General features: G+C 40.8%; 1 protein-coding gene across 8 annotated transcripts in view; it reads left to right on the top strand.

Annotated features, from left to right (window-relative positions):
* The window catches only part of LOC129764534 (putative polypeptide N-acetylgalactosaminyltransferase 9), a 270,199-nt gene extending 248,218 nt beyond the window's left edge, over nucleotides 1-21,981 (top strand). For 7 of the 8 annotated variants that reach the window (XM_055763717.1, XM_055763718.1, XM_055763712.1 and 4 more), the window contains 8 exons: nucleotides 1,350-2,032; nucleotides 10,270-10,641; nucleotides 10,696-10,860; nucleotides 10,924-11,117; nucleotides 11,183-11,401; nucleotides 11,464-11,697; nucleotides 11,791-11,901; nucleotides 20,080-21,981. In XM_055763717.1, coding sequence (XP_055619692.1) covers nucleotides 1,642-2,032; nucleotides 10,270-10,641; nucleotides 10,696-10,860; nucleotides 10,924-11,117; nucleotides 11,183-11,401; nucleotides 11,464-11,697; nucleotides 11,791-11,901; nucleotides 20,080-20,349 — 1,956 coding nt within the window. In that variant the 5' untranslated portion in view covers nucleotides 1,350-1,641 and the 3' untranslated portion in view covers nucleotides 20,350-21,981. Of the gene's footprint in view, nucleotides 1-1,349; nucleotides 2,033-10,269; nucleotides 10,642-10,695; nucleotides 10,861-10,923; nucleotides 11,118-11,182; nucleotides 11,402-11,463; nucleotides 11,698-11,790; nucleotides 11,902-12,112; nucleotides 12,218-20,079 lie in introns of all 8 variants that reach the window. The other variant, XM_055763719.1, reaches the window with a different exon arrangement.
* Nucleotides 21,982-22,648: the final 667 nt, after the last annotated feature.

Raw genomic sequence — 22,648 nt, 5'->3', positions numbered from 1 at the left:
TCACTCAAAAACACAAAAAAGCCTATCTGATATCGAGATATGTTATGTAATAAATCCTCAGCTTTCAAGAAAAAACATAAAATGTAAAAACATAAAAACAAAAAACATAAAAAAAACAAAAAACAACTACAATCAATAGTTACGAAAACAAAATTCGATTTCTTGGCAAGCCTAATATTTTTCCAAAAAAGATTAATTGGCTTCAATTTGATATATCGATCATCTAAATCGGTTCAGTGATTCAAAAGTTATGAATTTTTAAAAAAGGCACTTTTAGGAAAAAGTAGAAAAAAATGATTTTTCGGACCACCCTAAAATAAGAAAAGGTCACCCTAACGAAAAAATAAAAAATACGGGTCTAATATTTTGCAATAACGAAAGAAACTACCACTTTTCATGGAAATCTGAGGAGCACTATATCGGTTTGACATGAAATGGATGTATATATATATATATATATATATATATATATATATATATATATATATATATATATAAATTTTTCAATTCAATCAAAATATAGTAACAAAATAATTAGGTAAAACGTGTATACAATTCCTTCACATTTCCTCTAAACTAAGTATCGTAATATCAATTAAATTCATTTTTTTTTTCTAAATTCAATACAAACCCAACGTAATTTATTTTTATTGGCAACACTGGAAAAATCGACTTTGTTTACAAAATTTATCGAAATCGACCAATCAGAAATCAGAACGACTGACAGAAATTTGGTCCGTAAAAGACCCCCTATTGTCTGATCTTATCTTAGCTTTGAAGTAGGCTTTGTATGTTACATTTCACTGTACACAACAAAGAATCTGACAACCCAATGGTGATGCTCATCTCATCACCGTATTAAAATGCAGCGATGATAAATCACAAGTATTATGCGCCACCATTAGTTATGGCTGATTAGCTCAGTTAACTTATCAGGTGTGTGAAATATTTCCTTTTGACCGAAGCTCACGAGCGTGACTCATCGGGATGATTCGCTGAAGCGTCGACTAAGGTGGATGTTTTTCTACCAATACAAAAGACTGTGTGCAAGGGTGAAGACGAACTCGAACCCCCCTGATCGTAGCAAAACACCCAACATATTACACGCCGCTGTCCGCTGGGCTGTAAACAAAACAACACATAGCGCGGGAGGTTCGTTGAGGTGTGAAGAAACCAAGATTTACGATGCGGTGTAATCTTTCTCTTTGTTGTTGTTGCTGGGTTGTGTGGTCGGGGATGGGACACAAGGGAGAATGACAGTGAGTGTGAGTGGGTTAATTATGAAGTAATGATGAGCGTGAAAATGAACCATTATTACAGCAATTCCCTTTCTTTTGTTCTCTTTGCAGAAATCAAATTGCACATATCATCAGCTGATCAGTAGACACGAAGCCTCGCGCAATCTGGAAGATGCAACAGTGTTAGCTCATATCAGCGCAATCGTGGAGAAAGAGTCGAGCAAGAGTTCAATCCATCACGAACGACAGAATGATCTTCTCCACGTGAAGCAGGTCGCAAGTTTTTGGGAAGACCACAACCAAGTTGGATGTCGTTCTAGAAGTGATCGCGGTGTAGAGCAGTAGCAGTGTACATTTAGGCGAAAAGTAGGATTACATTAAGATACACAGAAAATTCAACAAGATGGGACTGATAGGCAGGCGGAGATCGTCCTTCCTCAAGATCATCGCTCTGTTGGGGGTGATATGGTTCATGGTTGTGTTCGTTATGTACTCGGATGATGGAAGTGGAAGCAGTAGTCGATCCGGGGCACTGTCAGGATCCGATGGAAGCGCGGGAAGTGCATACGAAGCTCCACAGCGGTTACCTCTGCAGGGGATACGTGACAAGTTCAACCAGTTTATCATTAACGCCCGGGAGGATGCCAATAGGGATGAGCTGAGTCAGAATAAGGCGGTGGTCGATTATGTGGATAATAATGTTGATCAGGACGGAGCTGTCCCGGTACGAGTAGTGGAGAAGGAAACGCAACGAAAAGTGCCACCGAAGAGTAAGAAGCGAAATGATAATGCAGGTGAGTCGTAAGAATGTATATTGCACTCACTTCAAAAGTGGTATTTTACTTCGGTTAAATTAGGATAACTTATTTAAATTCAGCCGTTTTCTATACTGCCCAAATATGCATGGTTGACGTAACCACCAACACCACTCAGTGACTAATAACCATGACTATGAACAATCTACATAGAATAATCGATCTCTATATAATATATATATTGATGATAAATGCATGTTTGAGCAGAATTATATGTACCCTAATTCATGATCATCATGTTTTTATGAAGTCGTACACTCCAAATTGAATAATTTACTTCATATTGGTCATGTTCCAATGTAGGCAATGCTTGCGGTAGAAACGATTGTCAATACGTTCAATAATTCAAGAAAACATGCTTGATATTTTTTTAATGAAAACATAAACAATTTCCTATATTTTATTCTCTGATCAAAATTTCGTTTGTTTTATAGTTTTTGAGTCGGAATTTTTTTGAAATTTTGAATATAATTTTTCAGTTTTATTAATTTCAACTCAAAAACTATAAGATCTTCAAAATGACTATTTAAAAAAAATCATTGAAAAAATAAGAAAATTTGAATCTATTTTTCTTAAAAACTTTTTTTTGAATTCAGAAAGCGAATATGAATAACCCATACAATTACTAACAAGTCATCCATACATTTGAAGAAAGGCACTGCTACAGGGAAAAAGTTTTTCTAACAACAACTTTTTCATGTTTTCTTTGGAAAATTGCTACCTACTAATGTTTTACTTGTTACCTTCTCAGTAGTCAAATAAATTATGAGAGCTTGAGGATTTCATGTCTTTATTAGTTGGAAGGTAAAACTAGAATAATCACAAATCTAAAAGCATGTCACTCCTGCTCCTGGCATGGCTACTGTGATCTATCAATCGTCATGGTAGCCAAGGTAGCATCTTCCCCTCTAATTTGGTAGCAGTGGTAATCTTGAAACTTGATTGGTGGCCGGGTTGATCGCACGGGACGTTGCAAAGGTGTCGATGTCAGAATCGGCTGGGGAACATCCATTGACAGTAGAGTTTCATCTCCTTCACTCGACAACGTATCTTGAAGATCAAGAACCTCGGCTGACTCAACGTGCTCCTCATCAGATGTTGGTTGATCCAAGTTCAGGACTTCATTAGGTGATGGTTGATCGTTCTGGATCGAAGATTGGGTTCTGTCCAGCTGAGGTGTTGGTTCAGCTGGAGTAAGTCCAAAGTCGTCAATCAAGATGGATAATGGTGCTGGTGCAGGAGCAACTTCTTCCATTCCCGTTCGGAGTTGATCAATGTGCGAACGTAGCACTTTGCGTCGACCAACTTGGTAGTCCAATAATATGTTGTAGTTGACGTTGCCAATAGCTTCGAGCACAACTTATCGTTACAACTTATCAACACTTCCACTTATCGTTTGCAGAGTAGACTTTGGCATAAACTCGAGCACCAGCTAGGAAACTTCGCTTGACTGGTTGATGTTGCGGGGGAAATTCTGGTGTGGGTGACGGTCGTAACAGGTCCAAAGTTGTCCTCATCTTGCGTCCAAGCATTACCTCGGCTGGAGATTGTCCACTCAGAACCGCTGATGGAGTGGATCTGTAGACGTACAGGACCGTTTGAAGCGCAGTAAGGGTTGACCTCTCTCCTCCGTCGACAATTTTCTTCAGCGATCTCTTCAAGGTGTCCACAAACCTCTCCGCTTGCCCGTTTGATTGTGGATGATACGGAGCTGTACGGAAATGGACGATCCCAAATTCTTCGCAGAAATCACGGAATTCAGCACTGGTGAACTGGCTTCCATTGTCCGACACAATGACTGTAGGAATTCCAAATCTTGCGAAGCATTCTCGAAGAAATGTGGTCGTTGTGGAAGTAGTCGGGTAACGAGTTTGCAGTATTTCCGGCCACTTTGAGAAAGAATCCACCACAACTAAATAGTATTCTCCATCCACAGGTCCAGCGAAATCGATGTGGAGTCGTTGCCAGGGTCCTTCAGCTCGAGGCCACGGTTGTGGTTGAGCATGTGGTGGAGATAGTGCAGCATTCGCACAGCTTGGGCATCTACGAACGTAGTTGGTGATGTCTTCATCTATTGTCGGCCAGAAAACGATTCCACGAGCGATAGCTTTTGCCCGTTCGATGCCAGGATGTCCTTGGTGAACTTGCTTGAGGATCCTTTTCTGCAGGCTTTTGGGAACTACAATTCGATCCGCCATCATGATACAGTCGTCAATTACGGAGTAGGAATCTCGACGGCTGAAGAAAGATCGAACTTCTACATCTTCGATACCTTCGCACCGTGATGGCCAGGAACCTTGTGTGTAAGAAATTACCTTCTGGAGCACGGCATCCTTCTTAGTGGCGATCTTCAGGCTATTGTGGGTGACTGGAAGATCTTGAATAGAGTCATGAAAACAGGAACTAACGTCATCTTCGACTCGAACCATAGCGATGACTGCTTCTTCGTCGGGTTTCGGATGGTTGCTGATAAGTCGGGAAAGTACGTCAGCGTAACCGAAATCTTGAGTTGATACGTATTCGATGTTGAAATCGTATCCCAAAAGTGTCAGGGCCCATCGTTGGAGCCGATTTGCGGTATGTACAGGAATGCCCTTTTTGGATCCAAAAATTCTCAGCAATGGTTGATGGTCCGTTTGAAGCGTGAACCGGCGACCCCACAGCAAACGATGGAACTTCGTGCAAGCAAAAACCAATGCCAACGCTTCTTTTTCGATTTGGCTATAGTTCTGCTCTGCTACAGTCAGCGATCTCGATGCATGTGACACAGCCTTGATGATGCCGTTCGGAAAACGATGAAGAATAACTGCACCAATGCCAGTTTTTGACGCATCTCCTGCCACGATAATCTCTTGCTCTGGATTGTAGTGGGTGAGCAACAGACCAGATTGTAGCACTTTTTTGATGTTTTGGAAAGCGTGCTGACACTCCTTACTCCAATCGAACTTCGTGTCCTTTTTCAGAAGGTTGTCTAACGGATGGCGTAGTTGGTGCATCTCGCGGACGAATTTGCCGTAAAAGTTGACTGCACCTAAGAACGAGCGCAAGGTGGGAACGTCGGTTGGTGCGGGCATTTCCGAAATGGCTGCAATCTTGGCTGGATCGGGTTGGATACCTTTAGCAGAAACGATATGTCCAAGGTACTTGATTTGATCCTGGTGGAATCGGCACTTCTCCACACGTAGACGGAATCCATAGTCACGCAGACGGTTGAAAAGCATGTGGATGATTCGGTTATGATCCACGAGAGTCTTGCTGTGCACCAGAATATCGTCGAGGAAAACTTCCACACCACGTAGACCCGAAACCATTTTCGCCATTAGCTGCTGGAATGCACCGGGTGCTGACTTGACCCCTGGAGTCAATCGGTTGAAACGGAATAACCCACGGTGGGTGTTAATCGTCAACAGCTTCTTGGATTCGTCATCGACCTCCACCTGAAGGTAGGCATCCGACAGGTCGATGATGCTGAAGACTTGACTGCCGGATAGCTTGCTGAAGATCTCCTCCGGGGTAGGAAGAGGGTGGTTGTTGGTCTCCAGTGCTGCGTTGAGCCCAGTCGAGTAATCGGCACATACACGCACTTTTCCCCCCGGTTTCTTGACAACGACGATGGGTGCTGCCCAGTCCGAAAAATCGACCGGCGAGATGATGTCCAACCGCTCGAGTCGATCCAGCTCCTCTTCTACCTTTTGGATGGCATGAAAAGGCACCGGTCGCTTTGGTCGGAAAACGGGTTGGGCATCCGGCTTCAGAGACAGTGAAATTTTCGTCTTCATGCAGTAGCCCAAACCATCTTGAAAAACTTCAGGATATTGCTTAAGGAAGTGCTGATCAGAGGAAGGTGAAAAATTGGAAAGATTCACCTGTTTGCAGTTGGCAGCAAGCGGCTTCGACCATAAGTCAAACGCGTCCAACCAGTCCAGTCCGATGACGTTCAGATCTTCAACTGATGTGATGTAGCAGACCGATGCCTTCGTAGTTTTCCCGATAGTAACCGGGCAGGTGAATTCGCCAACCAATTCGAGTGGTTCCCTTGATGCCGTTGATGCTTCTACGCTAGTCACCGTTGATGACGGTGAGCCAATCATTTTCCACGTGTGTGTGCTGATAACGGTGATGTCGGAACCACAATCCAATTGGAGCTCGGCCGATTTTCCGTTGAAATTGACAGTGATGAACCTTCTACGGCTACGGACCTGCTTCACGATTTGAATAACCTTCGTGTTGAAAGGCTTCTTCTTCTTGGAACCAGCTTTCGACTCCGTAGTTGATGACTTGGAAAAACAACCACAGTAGCCGTCTTTGTGGCCCACTTTCCCGCACTGTTTGCAGGTGTGCTTCGAAAATTTGCAGTCCTTCACAAAGTGCATTGCGCCGCATTGCCAACATGGTGATGGAGGTGTCTTGATATCTGCTGATGACTTCATCTGGTTGTTCGGCTGCTTCTTTGACTGCCGAACTGCCTGGACCGCTGAAGATGTCGGTTTCTTCTCGACCAACGCCGTGTCGTGTTTATGATTCGAAAGTCGTTGGCACTCGGTGACCAGTCCTGCCAGGTTGATGGTTTCAGCTTGATCGGACTCGAGCTTCGACAGAAGTCGGGTCCTGACGTCGGTGTCCTTCGATGACTTGAAACCGCAGATGAACACCAGGCTCTTGAACTGATCCACGGTGAGCTTCTGAAGTTCAAAATCCTCACATTGACGGTTGACGATTCCAGCATACGTTACGAAATCGTCGGCTTCGTTCTTCTCAATATTGAGGCAGTCGTAGCGCTTGCTGAACAGAGATTTATGCTGACCAAAAATCTGCTTCATCTCGTCTACAACTTCGTCGAAGGTGAAATCGCGTGGGTGGGACGGCAGCAGGTAGTTGAGGAATTTCTCGTGAGACTCCGCAGCAAAAGTCTAACCTTCGCGGCATCGTCCAAGCTTCTGCCATCCTGCCTGAATAGATCCTCGTACTTAGAAAACCAGCGATCGAAAGTCAACCCGTTTTCCGGATCGAAGTGAAACTCCTTAAGGTTGGTCGCAAGGGATTCGAGAATTTTCTCTGGAGCGTTTTGCTGTGTTGACGTTGCTTGGTTACCGGTGAACTGTTCCAGTAACTTCATCAAACGGCTGTTTTGCTCGGCCATTTGCTGCATCACAACGGACAACGGAATTTCTCCTCCACTTGCTCCAGCTTCGGATCCGGCTTGAGTTCCATATTCGGTGGTCATCTCGGAAGAATCTTCAGGCTTCAACCTCGTCGCCAAAAATGTTACCTTCTCAGTAGTCAAATAAATTATGAGAGCTTGAGGATTTCATGTCTTTATTAGTTGGAAGGTAAAACTAGAATAATCACAAATCTAAAAGCATGTCACTCCTGCTTCTGACATGGCTACTGTGATCTATCAACAGTCATGGTAGCCAAGGTAGCATTACTCGTACTATTTTGTTTGTAAATTATTACGATTAACATGTTCTGAATTTTTTTTCTACTTAACATGTCAAGAACATGCCAAACGCGAAAATTTACACACAAAAATGCTACGAGTAAAACATTATTATTTCAGGAGTCTCCATATAAAATTGCCATATATTTTAGAAACCACAAAAGATAGAAAGTTGACGGCTTCGACAAAAGTCCATATTTTAATAAGATCAAAAACTTTGTCGAACACACTACATCTTGACTAAACAAAGTTAGGATTAGTTGTAAAAGAAGAAATGAAAAAGTTGTTATTTAAAAACTTGTTTCCTGTAAAAGTGTTATCTTACAATGTATGGATGGCTTGTGTAAATGCATAGAATATTCATATATTTTTTTTAGATTTTTGAGAAAAAATATTTTTAATATAAAAAAATCAGTGTAATTTAAAACAAAATTGTTTGTATAATTAGATGAAAATATAAACAATTTTTCAATTCATTCGTGACCAAATGTTGCCGGTATTATACCTTGAGGTTAGCGTCTCACCTAACATGCCGGGGGTTCGGGTTCGATTCCCGTTCTGGTCAGGGAAATTTTTATCAAAGAAACGTCCTCCAACTTGCACTGTGGTCACGCGTATTCTAGAGCCACACAGAATGCATTCAAGGCGTGTTTTTTTTTTGGCATAGAAATCTCTACTAAGTACTAATCAAAATGACGCAACTAATACTACGTTGAGACGGCAAAGTTCCTCTAGGAACGTTAGTGCCATTTAAGAAGAAGAAGAATAAGAGCTAGAATTTTTTGCAAAAAAAATGAGAAAAAAAAAACGTTGGTCCTTTTCAAAAATTAGTTTAATTTTTTTTAGAGATTAAAAGTCTGCCATTTCGCTCTAACACTATCTTCGTCTCGCTTAATTTATCTAACTTCATTCCACTAACTCCTGGTCCTTTAGGGCCACCACTTTCGATTCCAAAATGGTATATTCGACTTCCGCTGTTAAAGCCATTCATATCGCAGGGATTTTCCACCATCGCTGGTCATTTAGGGCTAGTATCAGCAAACCGGAAGTCAAAACAAGATTATACAGAGTGGACTCGATTATATACAGTCTCCGATTTCTTTGCACTGTATATAATTAAATCATGTATATAATCGAGTCAAACAAATTTTTAAATTATTTTTTTGTGCAAATATTTTTGTTTTTTAAATATAAAAGCAGAATTTAATTTTTGATTCTTCTCCTTAAAGTCATAACATAAAGGGTGTGTCACATCAAATTGCATCACGGAAAAAACACTGTAGAAATTTAATTTTTAGGAATTATATCTTCAGCTTATAATCAGATAATCAGATAAGAGTGTATAGATCACGTTGGCCATGCTTCACTGTCAATTTTTCGTAAATTTGGAAAAATGTCGTCGAACGAAAAAGAGCGTCGTGAATTAATCCTGCGCACTCATTTCGAGAATCCGGAGTTGTCACATCGGGACATCGGTAAGATGCTGGGAATCGTCCAATCCACGGTCAGCAGAGTACTAAAACGATACTTCGAGAACCTAACCATCGACCGGAAGGTGAAGAACGGCAAAAATGGATGCTCCGTCAGTGAAAAAGATCACAAGCGCGTAGTTAAGCAGTTTAGACTTGATCCGAGAAGTTCGGTCCGGGATGCCGCCAATAAGCTGAATTTGTCAAGTTCATTCGTCCAGCGGACCAAGCAGCGGGAGGGCCTGCGTACATACAAGGTTCAGAAGGCTCCTAACCGCGACGAAAGGCAAAACATGGTGGGGAAGACGCGAGCCCGGAAGCTGTACACCGAAATGCTGACGAAGCCGCATTGGCTGGTAATGGACGACGAAACCTACGTCAAAGCGGACTTTCGTCAGCTGCCGGGCCTGTTGTTCTTCTCCGCAGAGGACAAATTCAGCGTTCCGGAGGAGATTCGCAAGCAGAAACTATCCAAGTTTGCCAAAAAGTACATGGTGTGGCAAGCGATCTGCTCTTGCGGAAAGCGGAGCGCCCCCTTCGCAATGACCGGCACGGTAAACGGGCAGGTTTACCTTAAGGAGTGCCTACAGAAGCGCTTACTGCCACTATTGAAGCAGCACGAGGGCCCGACCATCTTCTGGCCGGATCTCGCTTCGTGCCACTATTCAAAGGACGTGTTGGAGTGGTACGAAGCCAACGGGGTCACCTTCGTGCCAAAGGAAATGAACACGCCCAACGCGCCGGAGCTTCGCCCAATAGAGAAATATTGGGCGATTATGAAGCGGGCACTCCGGAAGAACCCAAACGTTGTCAAATCGGAGGCGGACTTCAAGAGAAAATGGATTTCTGTTCAAAAAAAAACTACAACCTGACGTTGTACAGAACCTTATGGACGGGGTAAAGAGGAAGATGCGAGCATACGGGCTTGGGCTCGAAGTATGAATAAAAAGAAAATGCCAAAAGTTGTTTAATAGTTTTTATTTTACTGTCTAAAATTTTCAAAAGGATCGGTCTACTGGGCGAATTTCTACAGCGTTTTTTCCGTGATGCAATTTGATGTGACACACCCTTTAGTACCACAGAAAAATGGAATGTACGTAACCCGCGGAAATTCAAAATTCGCGATACAGACTTTGCACATCACGTATTTTCTATTGAAATGTGTTATTTACTTAACTTTCGAATGTCGAATTTTGTTAGACATATGCGAACGATATGTTATTCCAAATATTCTTCAATTACACGCAAGAACCTAAAGAGCACTATTAAATCTTGATATATTATTTTCATTTCCCCCCGTATTATAGACTTCGAAGGAGTCATCGCTCCCCCCAACGAGGATAGCCCGGACTCGCCCGGTGCGATGGGTAAACCTGTGGTTCTCCCGAAAGACATGTCACCGGAGATGAAGAAAGCGGTGGACGACGGCTGGTCAAAGAATGCGTTCAACCAATACGCTGCCGATCTGATCTCGATCCGTCGCAGCCTGCCCGATCCGCGGGACGCTTGGTGCAAAGAGCCAGGGCGCTATATGACCGATCTACCCGCGACTTCCGTTATCATCTGCTTCCACAACGAGGCCTGGTCCGTGCTGCTGAGGACGGTGCATTCCGTGCTGGATCGCTCGCCAGATCATCTGGTCAAGGAGGTGGTTCTGGTGGATGACTTTTCCGATATGCGTGAGTATGAAGAGAAGCATCTCGGTGCCATTGGTTGCAATTGTTCCATTTTAGCCCACACCCAAAAACAGCTGGAAGATTACTTCGAAGCGTATCCAAAGGTGAAGATTGTGAGAGCTCCCAAACGTGAGGGATTGATTCGGGCCCGATTACTGGGTGCTCGGTATGCCACCGCTCCAGTGCTGACGTATTTGGATTCCCATTGCGAATGTACCACCGGTGAGGAATAATGATGCGATATGAATTGTTATGGTTAATACATCACTTTCCTCCCACTTTCAGGATGGTTGGAGCCTCTGTTGGACCGAATTGCAAGAAACTCCACAACGGTTGTCTGTCCAGTGATTGACGTGATCGATGATAACACAATGGAATATCACTACCGTGATTCGGGTGGTGTTAATGTTGGAGGGTTTGACTGGAATCTGCAGTTCAACTGGCACGCCGTGCCGGAGAAGGAAAAGAAACGTCACAAGGTAAGTCGCAAGCTTAACAAGATTTGTTTTCTCTCTCAGGTTAACCATAATGTTTTGGGTTCCAGAGCACTGCTGAACCCGTGTGGTCGCCAACGATGGCGGGTGGTTTGTTTTCCATCGATAAGGAGTTCTTTGAACGCCTCGGAACGTACGATTCCGGATTCGACATCTGGGGTGGGGAGAATTTGGAGCTTTCCTTCAAAACATGGATGTGTGGTGGAACGCTGGAAATCGTCCCTTGCTCCCACGTTGGTCACATATTCCGGAAACGATCTCCGTATAAGGTGAGATCACGCAAGATGAGGGTTAGAACATGATGCAATGATTGTATGTGTGCCTTTTTTAGTGGCGAACGGGTGTGAATGTCATCAAGCGGAACTCCGTTCGACTGGCAGAGGTCTGGCTGGATGAATACGCCAAGTATTACTATCAACGAATCGGCAATGACAAGGGTGACTACGGGGACGTAACATCACGGAAACAGCTCCGTGAAGAGCTTGGTTGCAAATCTTTCCGGTGGTATTTGGACAACATTTTCCCCGAGTTGTTCATTCCGGGAGAAGCAGTCGCTTCTGGAGAGGTAAATCCGATGTTGTTTTTTATAATTGATTTTGTTCTATTTTATAACGATTCGCTGATTATTTGAAAAAAAAAAACAAACGCAACAATCAAGGTAAGGAACATGGGATATGGCAATCGTACCTGTCTGGATGCTCCCGGAGGCAAAAAGAACCTTAAGAAGGCTGCAGGGCTCTATCCCTGCCACAATCAAGGCGGAAACCAAGTAAATAACGCTCTTTTACTCCCGAATCTAGGTTTTAAACAGAGCAAAAGCAGGAATCTGTCACCATCATGACCACTATATCGCAGCGTATCCAATTTATAGTCTTTTTTTGTCTGGAGGATGCAAAACATAGTCAATCTCACGTCTTCTTTTCTTTCTACGCGTCTCTTTTTTCTCTCTTTCCTGGGTTACCAAAAAAAAAACACTCCAGGTAGCGAACCCGTGGTCAGGTTTGTGTATAGATTCGGCAGCCAAGCCGGAGGACATGCATACGCCGCTTGGCATTTGGCCTTGCCACCAGGCGGGCGGTAATCAGGTATTTAGTCCAACAACCCCAAAATTCTTCCCTTACTAAAGACTTGACACTGAAATTTCGATTCCCGGGTGATGGAGCGGGCTTTTATGTCATCGGAGGAAGGTGATGCGGAACCAATGAACGAAGGAAACAAAACCATACACTAATTCCTCATATCTTCTCATACACCCACCAATCCATACATACATACAGGACTTAATGTTTACTAAAACCATGAGATTCAAAATACCACTAACTGACCCTGATTTAGGTTTCCCCATGTTAGTGTGCTTTCGGAGAGGCTCTGGGGTGAAGGCGGTATAGATTCGTTAACCATCAGTCCATTTACTTTCGGAACATTAATTCGGAAAAGGGAATAATCCATTTTATTACCAATGCACAGTCAGAGTTGCCAATAATAATTTTCAAAAAACTGGATGATCGCTCTTTAAAAAACTGGATCCTGTAAAATCGTTTTATTTTCAAAAGATCAGCTTTAAAATGGTTTCTTACCCATTCTAATGATTGAAAAATAGAATATATTTTTAAGCTTCGTGACGTATGCATATGTATTTCATAAAATGGCGAAATATACAATTAATTAATCATATCAGTCGAGGAGATCAATATGACGTTTTCCACCACTCGAACGTTACTGTAAAACAATATTTGAGGATCTTTTTTTCTAGAATCTCTAGAAAATACGGTTTTATTTGGATAAAACTTGAAAAATCTCATATGACATGTCATGTCCGGATTAAATAAGGTGCATAGGGACACGGAATTTAATTCTCCAATCCTCTGTTCTTTATCCACTAAAGTGAAGGCTGATTTAGACGATGCCAGTCAGCGCTCTAGTTGAAGTATCCAGTGAATAGAGAACAGACACTCTGTTCAAGTTACTTGTACCAGTATCGAACAAGTAATTGGCCTCGAACTTGAACAGAGTGTCTGTTCTCTATTCACTGGATACTTCAACTAGAGCGCTGACTGGCATCGTCTAAATCAACCTTAAGTTTTGATTTTTATTGACGAATTTACGTTGGATTTACTACCAGATGGCGCAGCGAGTAAAATGAGGATATTTTGTTTTTCTGGTATGAAATTCGTTCAAATTTTCGAGAAAAACCAGAATTTATCTTCCAACTTCTCGGTTTCACGTATTCTTTCTACGCTGAAAATGTTAGAAAATGTTGTAACTTTTATTGTTTCTCAACTAGATAAGCGATGAGTAGCATGTTTTGCATCTAAAATACTGCAAATCATTCTCGTATCGACCCTTACATTATCAATGATATCATCTAACCTAATTTGATATCGATTTCATCACCATTATCCACAGTACGCATGACCTGTATGCGTTATCAAACTCAAAATTTTCGAAGATTATCAATGACACTGGTTCAATCGCGTGTTGAAACCATCGTAAATATACAAAGCCCGAACTTTCTTACCATATACTGAAAACATTTAATGGTTGAAATGAATCTAAATTGAAATAAAATAAATAATCACGATTCATCTTGCTTTTCAGTGCGTAGAATAAACAAACATCGTCACTTTTGTAGTTCTGAACTCTAATGTAGATGTCGCAAGAGCTGATTCAGCTTTGCGTAAATTCGTCAATTGGCGATCTAACGCAAAACGTAAACGATCGGTGAGACATCTGGATTCTGTTTTGACGTGGGACTACGTCTAACCGGAATATATGGAGGGTAAAATGAAAACCTAAACACAGAACATGCAGGAAAAAAAAGTCACAGGAGGGTTGTGCCCGAGACACGACCGCATATTTGGCGTAGGATTCCGTTAGGCTATCTGTTGATTTTGAATATGTTTGAAGAATTACATCGTTAAACTCTTTGATAATGATTTGGTGGCCCTGAAATGGGCTGCTTTGTTTGGTTGTCGGGTATTGTTTGTTCACTCCACCAGTGTTTACCGAGTAATGATGACAGAAGGATGGTAGACAGTCGGTGGTTGGCGTATCAGATAGAAGAAGATACTGAAGTGGAACGAGATATGATGAAAACCGCCCTCTGAGATCCTAGACGAGATGCCTCCTGTGATATGTATGGAAGGAAAAAAGGAAAAAAAAACTTCACCAATGTAATATAAGATAATTACTAATACCGAACACAATTATCAATTTTTCTCATCAGTAAAAACATAATATAGTATAGAGAAAACATATTTTAAAGCTAAACTTTCCTTGGGTGAAAATGAACACAACAAAACAGACAGCTTAAACCAAACGACCCGTTCTCAAGCGGGAACACACTTTGGTTTTTGTTTATGAAAATTGAAATAAATCGTTTCATATATCAAATCATATTTAACGCAGCTGATACCATATACAATTTTACACTTACACTTGTGCTAAATTTTTCACAATACACGATCGGCCATTGATATGAAATTTAACGAAGCAACCAACATTAAAGTTCCAAATTTAAATTTTATTTGCTAGAATTAATCGTATCACTCACCTTACTTGCAATATAGAAATGCTCCCAACTTGCATATATTTGCAAAGCCGATTTCCCCTGGGCAGCTTGGTTTTGATGTCTCTGTTAGGGAACACATTTCGGTAGGAACAAAAGCTCCCCCTACTTTCATGTATTTACAATGTCGATTTCCCACAGGCAGTATGATTTTGATGTCTCTGTTAGGGAACACATGTCGGTAGGAACAAAAACTCTCCCTACTTTCTTGTATTTGCAATGCCGATTTCCCCCAGGCAGCTTCCCAGCAAACATTAAATCGCATAACAAGCGTATATATAACATCATATGCCCTAAAATTTGGTTGGCATATAATGCGCCTAACTGGCATATGCATGCAAAAGTGGAGGCCATATACATACATGGCAAATGTTTACCGAATTTGTTTGGATGAATATGCAACTATGACCGGCTATAATAGCGATTATGTTGGAATTGAATTGCGATCTAATATGAATATATTCATGAATTGTCAAAGCACCAAATACGACATTTGCCATACTCATATACGATTTATTACAGACATAGAAAAAAAACAAATGGCGCAAAATATTTTCGTTAAATGTTTATTATAGCCTCACGAATCGCCATTTTTATATATGAGTATTTATGTTCGTAGAAATAATAATTGATTGATTGACTTATGTTGGAGTGGAATATGAATGTTTAAAATGACACAGTGGGTTCCAACTTCGGTCGTCTGGATTATCATCCACCAGCTTGCGCGGCTATCTGAAGTTTAATTCAACAGCGGTTAAAACTTTCGAGTGCATCAGCATTACATTGACATTTCAATATGATGTAATATGTTCTTTATTAGGATCTAATATGATTTACTGTTTCATGATTTTCTTCAGCATGCAATACGATTTACTACAGTACTGAATCGATTTAAATTATATGCTTATACGACACACAAACTGCATCAGCGTAATATACGCATATGATGCGGATTAAATATATGTTACGACAATGTACATAATAAAATTGATGTTTATTATACCGAATTGCGACTTAATTTGATAATGATATATAAAATCGTGTTTTTACATTTTATGCGATTTCAAATATACACGATACATACTTTGATTGATATTATATGCGATTATGATTTATTCTGATTTCTTGTAAGACTTAGTACGTGCAAAATTATACGATTTAATGTTTGCTGGGTTGGTTTTGATGTCTCTGTTAGGGATCTGCCACATGTTTCGTCAATATCGTCCGATCAGAATTGGGTATTTCCGTTAGGATAGGGGTTAAGATTTTTCAATTGTTCGATAGTTAGTTTCATGACATATATTATTTTCTTCAATATGAAAAATTGTTATGGAGTGCCGGAACCGATTGACGCAAAAATTTCATCAATCCATCATGAAATGACTGAGCAATAAGCGTTTGAAATTGGACAATTTTCGAGATGTACTCGATTTACGATTTTCAATTTGTACCCCAATATGTTCCCGAAAGACGTAATCCTACGTCAAAAATTAAAGATTTCGAATGCTTATAGCTCGAACATTTCGTACTGGATAGGAGAGATGTTTGCATCACTTGATAGGGAATATTTCTACGCATCTATCGCAACTAACAAAATGTTGTTTTCATTAGATAAACAATTGAATAACTGTAAAATATTAGGCGTTATCTAAACGCCCTAACTGCATCGTTTTGATTGGCCCGATTTACGGTTTCCCTAACACAGCCATCAAAACCAAGCAGCCTAGGGGAAATCGGCATTGCAAATTCATACAAATCGGGGGTATTTTTGTTCCGATTGAAATGTGTTTCCCTAACACAGACTTCAAAACCGAGGTTTCTGGGGAAATCGGCTCTGCAAATAAATGCAAACTGCGAGTACTTTTGTCCTCGCTTGCCTTTGTGCAGAGTGGAATATGTCTGTCCTAACATGATCTTCTAAACTTAGGAACCTGGGAAAATCGTGCAGCCACTAGAAGCGAATGAACTTCCCAGTTTCAAGCAAATTCGAGATTCGAGACGTATGTACACTTTTGGGATGTAAACTTCAGAGGGAAACGTAAAATAAAATAATCGTTTGATAATTTTTTTGTCTTTATTGGAAAGATTTTCAGCCTTAGGCTGGTTCATCAAACGTTTGATAATTCTTCCGTACATATATTTTGTTCTAGTCATCATACCAAACGTAAAAGGTCCGTCATTAAATTTACTTGTAACGAAGAACAATCAATCACAATAAATGAATTGACTTTACACGGCATTTGTTCATTTTTTTCACTCACAGAGCAAATATATTGAACTCAATTGAATTTGGAAACTGTTTCAAGAATTTAATCAATACAAACGAATGATTGCTAAGCTAAGGTAGTTCCACGTGAACCTTGCGGTTATATCATAGATATAACCCACTCATTTTTTTTTTGAACTAAGAAAATGATGATTAAGTAACCTAAAATTGAAAAACAAATCACGTATGTTTTACTTCCGGACTTTCCAAGGTAGTTCTCACATGCAAGAACCATGCATTTTTCTAATTGTTTTTGATGGTGCTCTCGAATTTCCGTCTTTGATTCAACCATTGTTAATTATTATACAATGTTCACTACTGAAAGAGATAAGAAAATAACATGTTCTATATAAAAATGCGCAGAATTAAATTTCTTAAAAACTCATCGCAATCAAATAATCTTTTATGATTATAACACTGTAATTTATCGAAAGAACTACAAACCTTCCATAAGCTCACATGGCAAATTTAAAACCATCATCACTTTTACCGCAGCGCCGCCTAGGTGTAGATTTGTACGTTAGATCGCCAATTGGATCAGCTCATGCGACATCTACATTAGAGCTCAGAACCACAAAAGTGAGGGTGTTTGTTTATTTTACGGACTGAAAAGCAAGATTCGGTGGTGATTATTCATTTTATTTCAATTTAGATTCATTTCAGCCAGATAATGTCGTCGGTATGTGGTAAGAATGTTGGAGTTTTGTATATTCACGATGGTTTCAACACGCGATTTGACCAAAGTCATAGATAATCTTCGAAAATTTTATGTTTGATGATGCATACCGGTTATTGATAAAGGGTGGGGGGACATCAAATTGCATCACGGAAAAAACGCTGTAGAAATTCGCCCAGTAGACCGATCCTTTTGAAAATTTTAGACAGTAAAATAAAAACTATTAAACAACTTTTGGCATTTTCTTTTTATTCATACTTCGAGCCCAAGCCCGTATGCTCGCACCTTCCTCTTTACCCCGTCCATAAGGTTCTGTACAACGTCAGGTTGTAGTTTTTTTTTGAACAGAAATCCATTTTCTCTTGAAGTCCGCCTCCGATTTGACAACGTTTGGGTTCTTCCGGAGGGCCCGCTTCATAATCGCCCAATATTTCTCTATTGGGCGAAGCTCCGGCGCGTTGGGCGGGTTCATTTCCTTTGGCACGAAGGTGACCCCGTTGGCTTCGTACCACTCCAACACGTCCTTTGAATAGTGGCACGAAGCGAGATCCGGCCAGAAGATGGTCGGGCCCTCGTGCTGCTTCAATAGTGGTAGTAAGCGCTTCTGTAGGCACTCCTTAAGGTAAACCTGCCCGTTTACCGTGCCGGTCATCACGAAGGGAGCGCTCCGCTTTCCGCAAGAGCAGATCGCTTGCCACACCATGTACTTTTTGGCAAACTTGGATAGTTTCTGCTTGCGAATCTCCTCCGGAACGCTGAATTTGTCCTCTGCGGAGAAGAACAACAGGCCCGGCAGCTGACGAAAGTCCGCTTTGACGTGGGTTTCGTCGTCCATTACCAGGCAATGCGGCTTCGTCAGCATTTCGGTGTACAGCTTCCGGGCTCGCGTCTTCCCCACCATGTTTTGCCTTTCGTCGCGGTTAGGAGCCTTCTGAACCTTGTATGTACGCAGGCCCTCCCACTGCTTGGTCCGCTGGACGAATGAACTTGACAAATTCAGCTTATTGGCGACATCCCGGACCGAACTTCTCGGATCACGTCTAAACTGCTTAACTACGCGCTTGTGATCTTTTTCACTGACGGAGCATCCATGTTTGCCGTTCTTCACCTTCCGGTCGATGGTTAGGTTCTCGAAGTATCGTTTTAGTACTCTGCTGACCGTGGATTGGACGATTCCTAGCATCTTACCGATGTCCCGATGTGACAACTCCGGATTCTCGAAATGAGTGCACAGGATTAATTCACGACGCTCTTTTTCGTTCGACGACATTTTTCCAAATTTACGAAAAATTGACAGTGAAGCATGGCCAACGTGATCTATACACTCTTATCTGATTATAAGCGAAAGCTGAAGATATAATTCATAAACATTAAATTTCTACAGCGTTTTTTTCGTGATGCAATTTGATGTGACACACCCTTTATTACCCTATTTTATCGCTTGTGATTTCCTTCTTTTCGAATCATCAACTCGAGTAGTTTTCGTGACTGCCAGCATTATGTTGTGTCCTCAAACTTTCTAGGTCATTCCGAATAATCGATAACTATAATCCTGTAGTTTCAGCGATCGAAGAAGCTTTTTGAAGTTCGTGATAGAAGGCGTCATTCATAATAATCCTTTGCACATCCAATAACCCAATTGATAGAGGCAGCAAAACCGAATGTTGTTCGATAGAACCGTTGCACAAATGTTTACATATTTTACCAAAAAAGAAGAATTCGAATCTAACAATAACATATTCATCTGCTTCTGCAAACAACATCATTTGGTGCTGGTAGTAACCCCCCTCCTAGAGCCAACATCACAATTGAGTAAAGAAAAGTCTGAAATATGAACACACTTTTCCTAGCGTTACAACACCACATTTGGGAAATTTTCTTTTATCTATTTGTAATTCTTCCGCCGTTTTTTTTAATCCCTCATTCGAAAGACGATCCAGGAAATAATAAGCTTGTCCGTAAATGAATGCCCTCGTTGCTGAATCCGAAGCTGTGATGTAAAAAGTTCAATTGTGGTGATGATTGGTAACAGATTCCTGTAAATATGTTCTTATAGATTAAAAAAAAAACATTTGTAAATGTCCTGATTAGCAGCTTGTATAGGTAATCGGAAAAAAAACCCCGTAGAAATTGGCTTTTTGTGTAGTAAAATCAAATCAGTCATGTCTTTGTTGTTTCTTTGTTTTTAAGAGGCTTTAAACTTTGCAGTTCATTCGCCTCCAAGCTCATGTCTTTCAATTTTGTACACCTTTCAAAAAGATATACTTGCAGCTTTCCCACTAACTGCCTGATAGACATTACTGATTTGAGTCGCTGCTGAACCAGGATACTAAAAGCAAGAATCTCACGTGCAGGCTGACGGCACGTGACTATCTTGTGATCTTTTTTCATCCATCTTATCCCTACAAACAATAATCTGACTCATACATCATTGCAGTACTGGATGCTGAGTAAAACGGGTGAAATCCGCCGTGATGAGGCCTGTCTGGATTATGCCGGCCAGGATGTGATACTGTATCCGTGCCACGGCTCCAAGGGTAACCAGTTCTGGAACTACTCGCCAAGCTCGCGTCTACTGAGACACGGTTCCTCGGACAAATGTCTGGCCATCAATGAGAGCAAGCAGAAGCTGATAATGGCGGACTGCGATGCGGCAGTCGAGGCGCAAAAGTGGATATTCCAAAACTACGATCCTAGCAAGTTGTGAGATGTCACAACGGCACGCGCGACGGAAAGCAGTAGGCTGGTTTAATTATTTTAGTAACAGAAGAGTTTATTCTCCTCGAGTTGAAACGCCGAAATGCGTTAATTCCAATCGTATAACTAGTTGAATGATTTTAATGTGATTTTTTACGGTAAATTATTGTTTTGATAAGACCGACACGTCTCGGAGTTCGAGGCAAGTACCAAAAACTGTTTTCCATTGCATTTCACTCCCGGAGCGGTGGTTCACCGGGAACTCCTTAGCGCTCAAAAGCAACAAGATGTAAACTGCCATATCTTTCCGGCTATATAAGCCAAAAGTGGATCACAATTCTCCTGCAATCCCTCAGTTGTTTCCTCTTTGTTTGCCCGTGCCCCTGAACTGAACACGATAGATTTCATGATTTCATGAACCGCAAGGCAGACTATGGGCTTCTCGTTCCTACTTCTGCGCTTGGTTCTTTTCCTCATCTATCAAGAATCATTCGTGTGCCGAAGTGAACAAATAGGTGAACGAACAAACCCACAAATAAAATCGATTGCTCAAACAAGTAGAACCTTCGCTATTTCCAAATCAACAAACTACGTACATTCCAACAGCACAGAACCAACATCACATAAGTGAAATCAACAAAACAATCGAACCAGAATTAAAGCATACAACTATAATAAGAACAGTAACAGCCGCTGGAAGCGAAACTGTGAGTGGTTCAAAAACATATCAAGAAACGACATTCAGAGAAAGAAAGTTTGCCATACAAGAACTTATCCTTCTGCGTTTCCATTAGTTTTTACTCTACAATTTGTACTAAGGTTATCACACACAAACAAAACGAAACATCATCATCAACAACAAGAAGATAAAAAAACAAATCTACATATCTATCAGAGAGATAATCTTCCCGTTATTATTAGTTTTACGAAACAAATCTACTACGAAAGACTATGAAAACTGTTTACTTATACTAATTTCTAGAATTACTATACTGTCAAATAGGAAAAAGTGACGCCGTGGTTTTCATTTCCACATTGTCCGGAGGGGGAGAGCGCATTTTCTCGTTTGTGATGACGATAGCGGAATGAGAACAGTAAACCCATAATCAATGTGAACATTTTTTGTTTATTAAAAAGGATGCCCGAGAGAATGAATGAATTTTGAATTGCGTGTGATCGACCCGATTCCGAATGAGTGAGCGTATTTCTACATGTGCCTTGTAAATTATTATCACAAATAATTCAGTACGATTAGACAGAAGCGAGAGAGAATAAAAAAAAAATGGATAGCGACTAATGTGAGGCAAAAGGAAGAAAACCACAATACACACATACGTTATTTTAACGAAAATGAGAGAAAAAAGTCGGAAAAATAGTAAATAGTAATGCGTTGTTCTTACTGTGGTTATATTATTATGATTATACAAGCTAAGATGAAATCAATTAACTGACATTTCTGGCATAGTCTTATTATACCTTTGATAAGAAACGAGATTGGTGGTGTAAATACAACATATCTCCAAACAAGGAAAACTCTCAACTTTGTGAAACTTTCCGCTGCAATAATAAGAATATATATGAGAAGAAACACGTTAGACGATAATGATACAAATGTAGAATAAACATTATAAAATATGAAAAATGCTTTTGATTTCGATGGCCTCCTTCATCAATCAACTAATCGAGGGGGTGAAATTAATTCGAACCGAAAATTCCAGTTGCAATGTAGGGGAGAGAGGTATAATATATTCTTCTTCTTCTTCTTTTTGGTTTTAAGAGGGTTTAAACTTTTCAGTTCATATAATATATTCTCAAAACGAAAAGTTTAGAGGGTCTTCGTGGCCTTATTGATTGCGTGTCCGCTACTAAGCAAACGATCATGACCTCCAAACTCAGGACTCTCAGTTGGTCGGTGTAAAGTCAGACCGGATGACTCCACCCAGAGAAGTATCTGAGCAGAGTTCCACAAGTGAGATGAGAGTAGGCTGGCTACCCGATGATGTGGTGTTAGATCGAATATACAGCCCTATTCTGTATTCCGACGGATTTCCATTTCGTTCGAAATCGTTATTTCGTTCGAGCTATAATTTCGCTTCACCTATTTCGAACGTTTTGCCACTTTAATTTTCTAAGAGAAACAGTTCGAACGAAATGCAAAAACAACTCGACGGAATACAGAATGGAATTTGATTAAGTCGCTCGAAATATTTCGAATCGATCGAAATACAGAATATGGGTGATAATCAAGACGCTTGATGTATACTGATCGAAGAATTTATCACGACTGACATTGCCCTGATTCAATTCAA

Source organism: Toxorhynchites rutilus, chromosome 2, assembly GCF_029784135.1.
Source record: "Toxorhynchites rutilus septentrionalis strain SRP chromosome 2, ASM2978413v1, whole genome shotgun sequence".
NCBI lineage: Eukaryota > Metazoa > Arthropoda > Insecta > Diptera > Culicidae > Toxorhynchites > Toxorhynchites rutilus.
The sequence above is the reverse complement of the archived record's forward strand: the minus strand, read 5'-3'. Positions and strand labels throughout refer to the sequence as shown.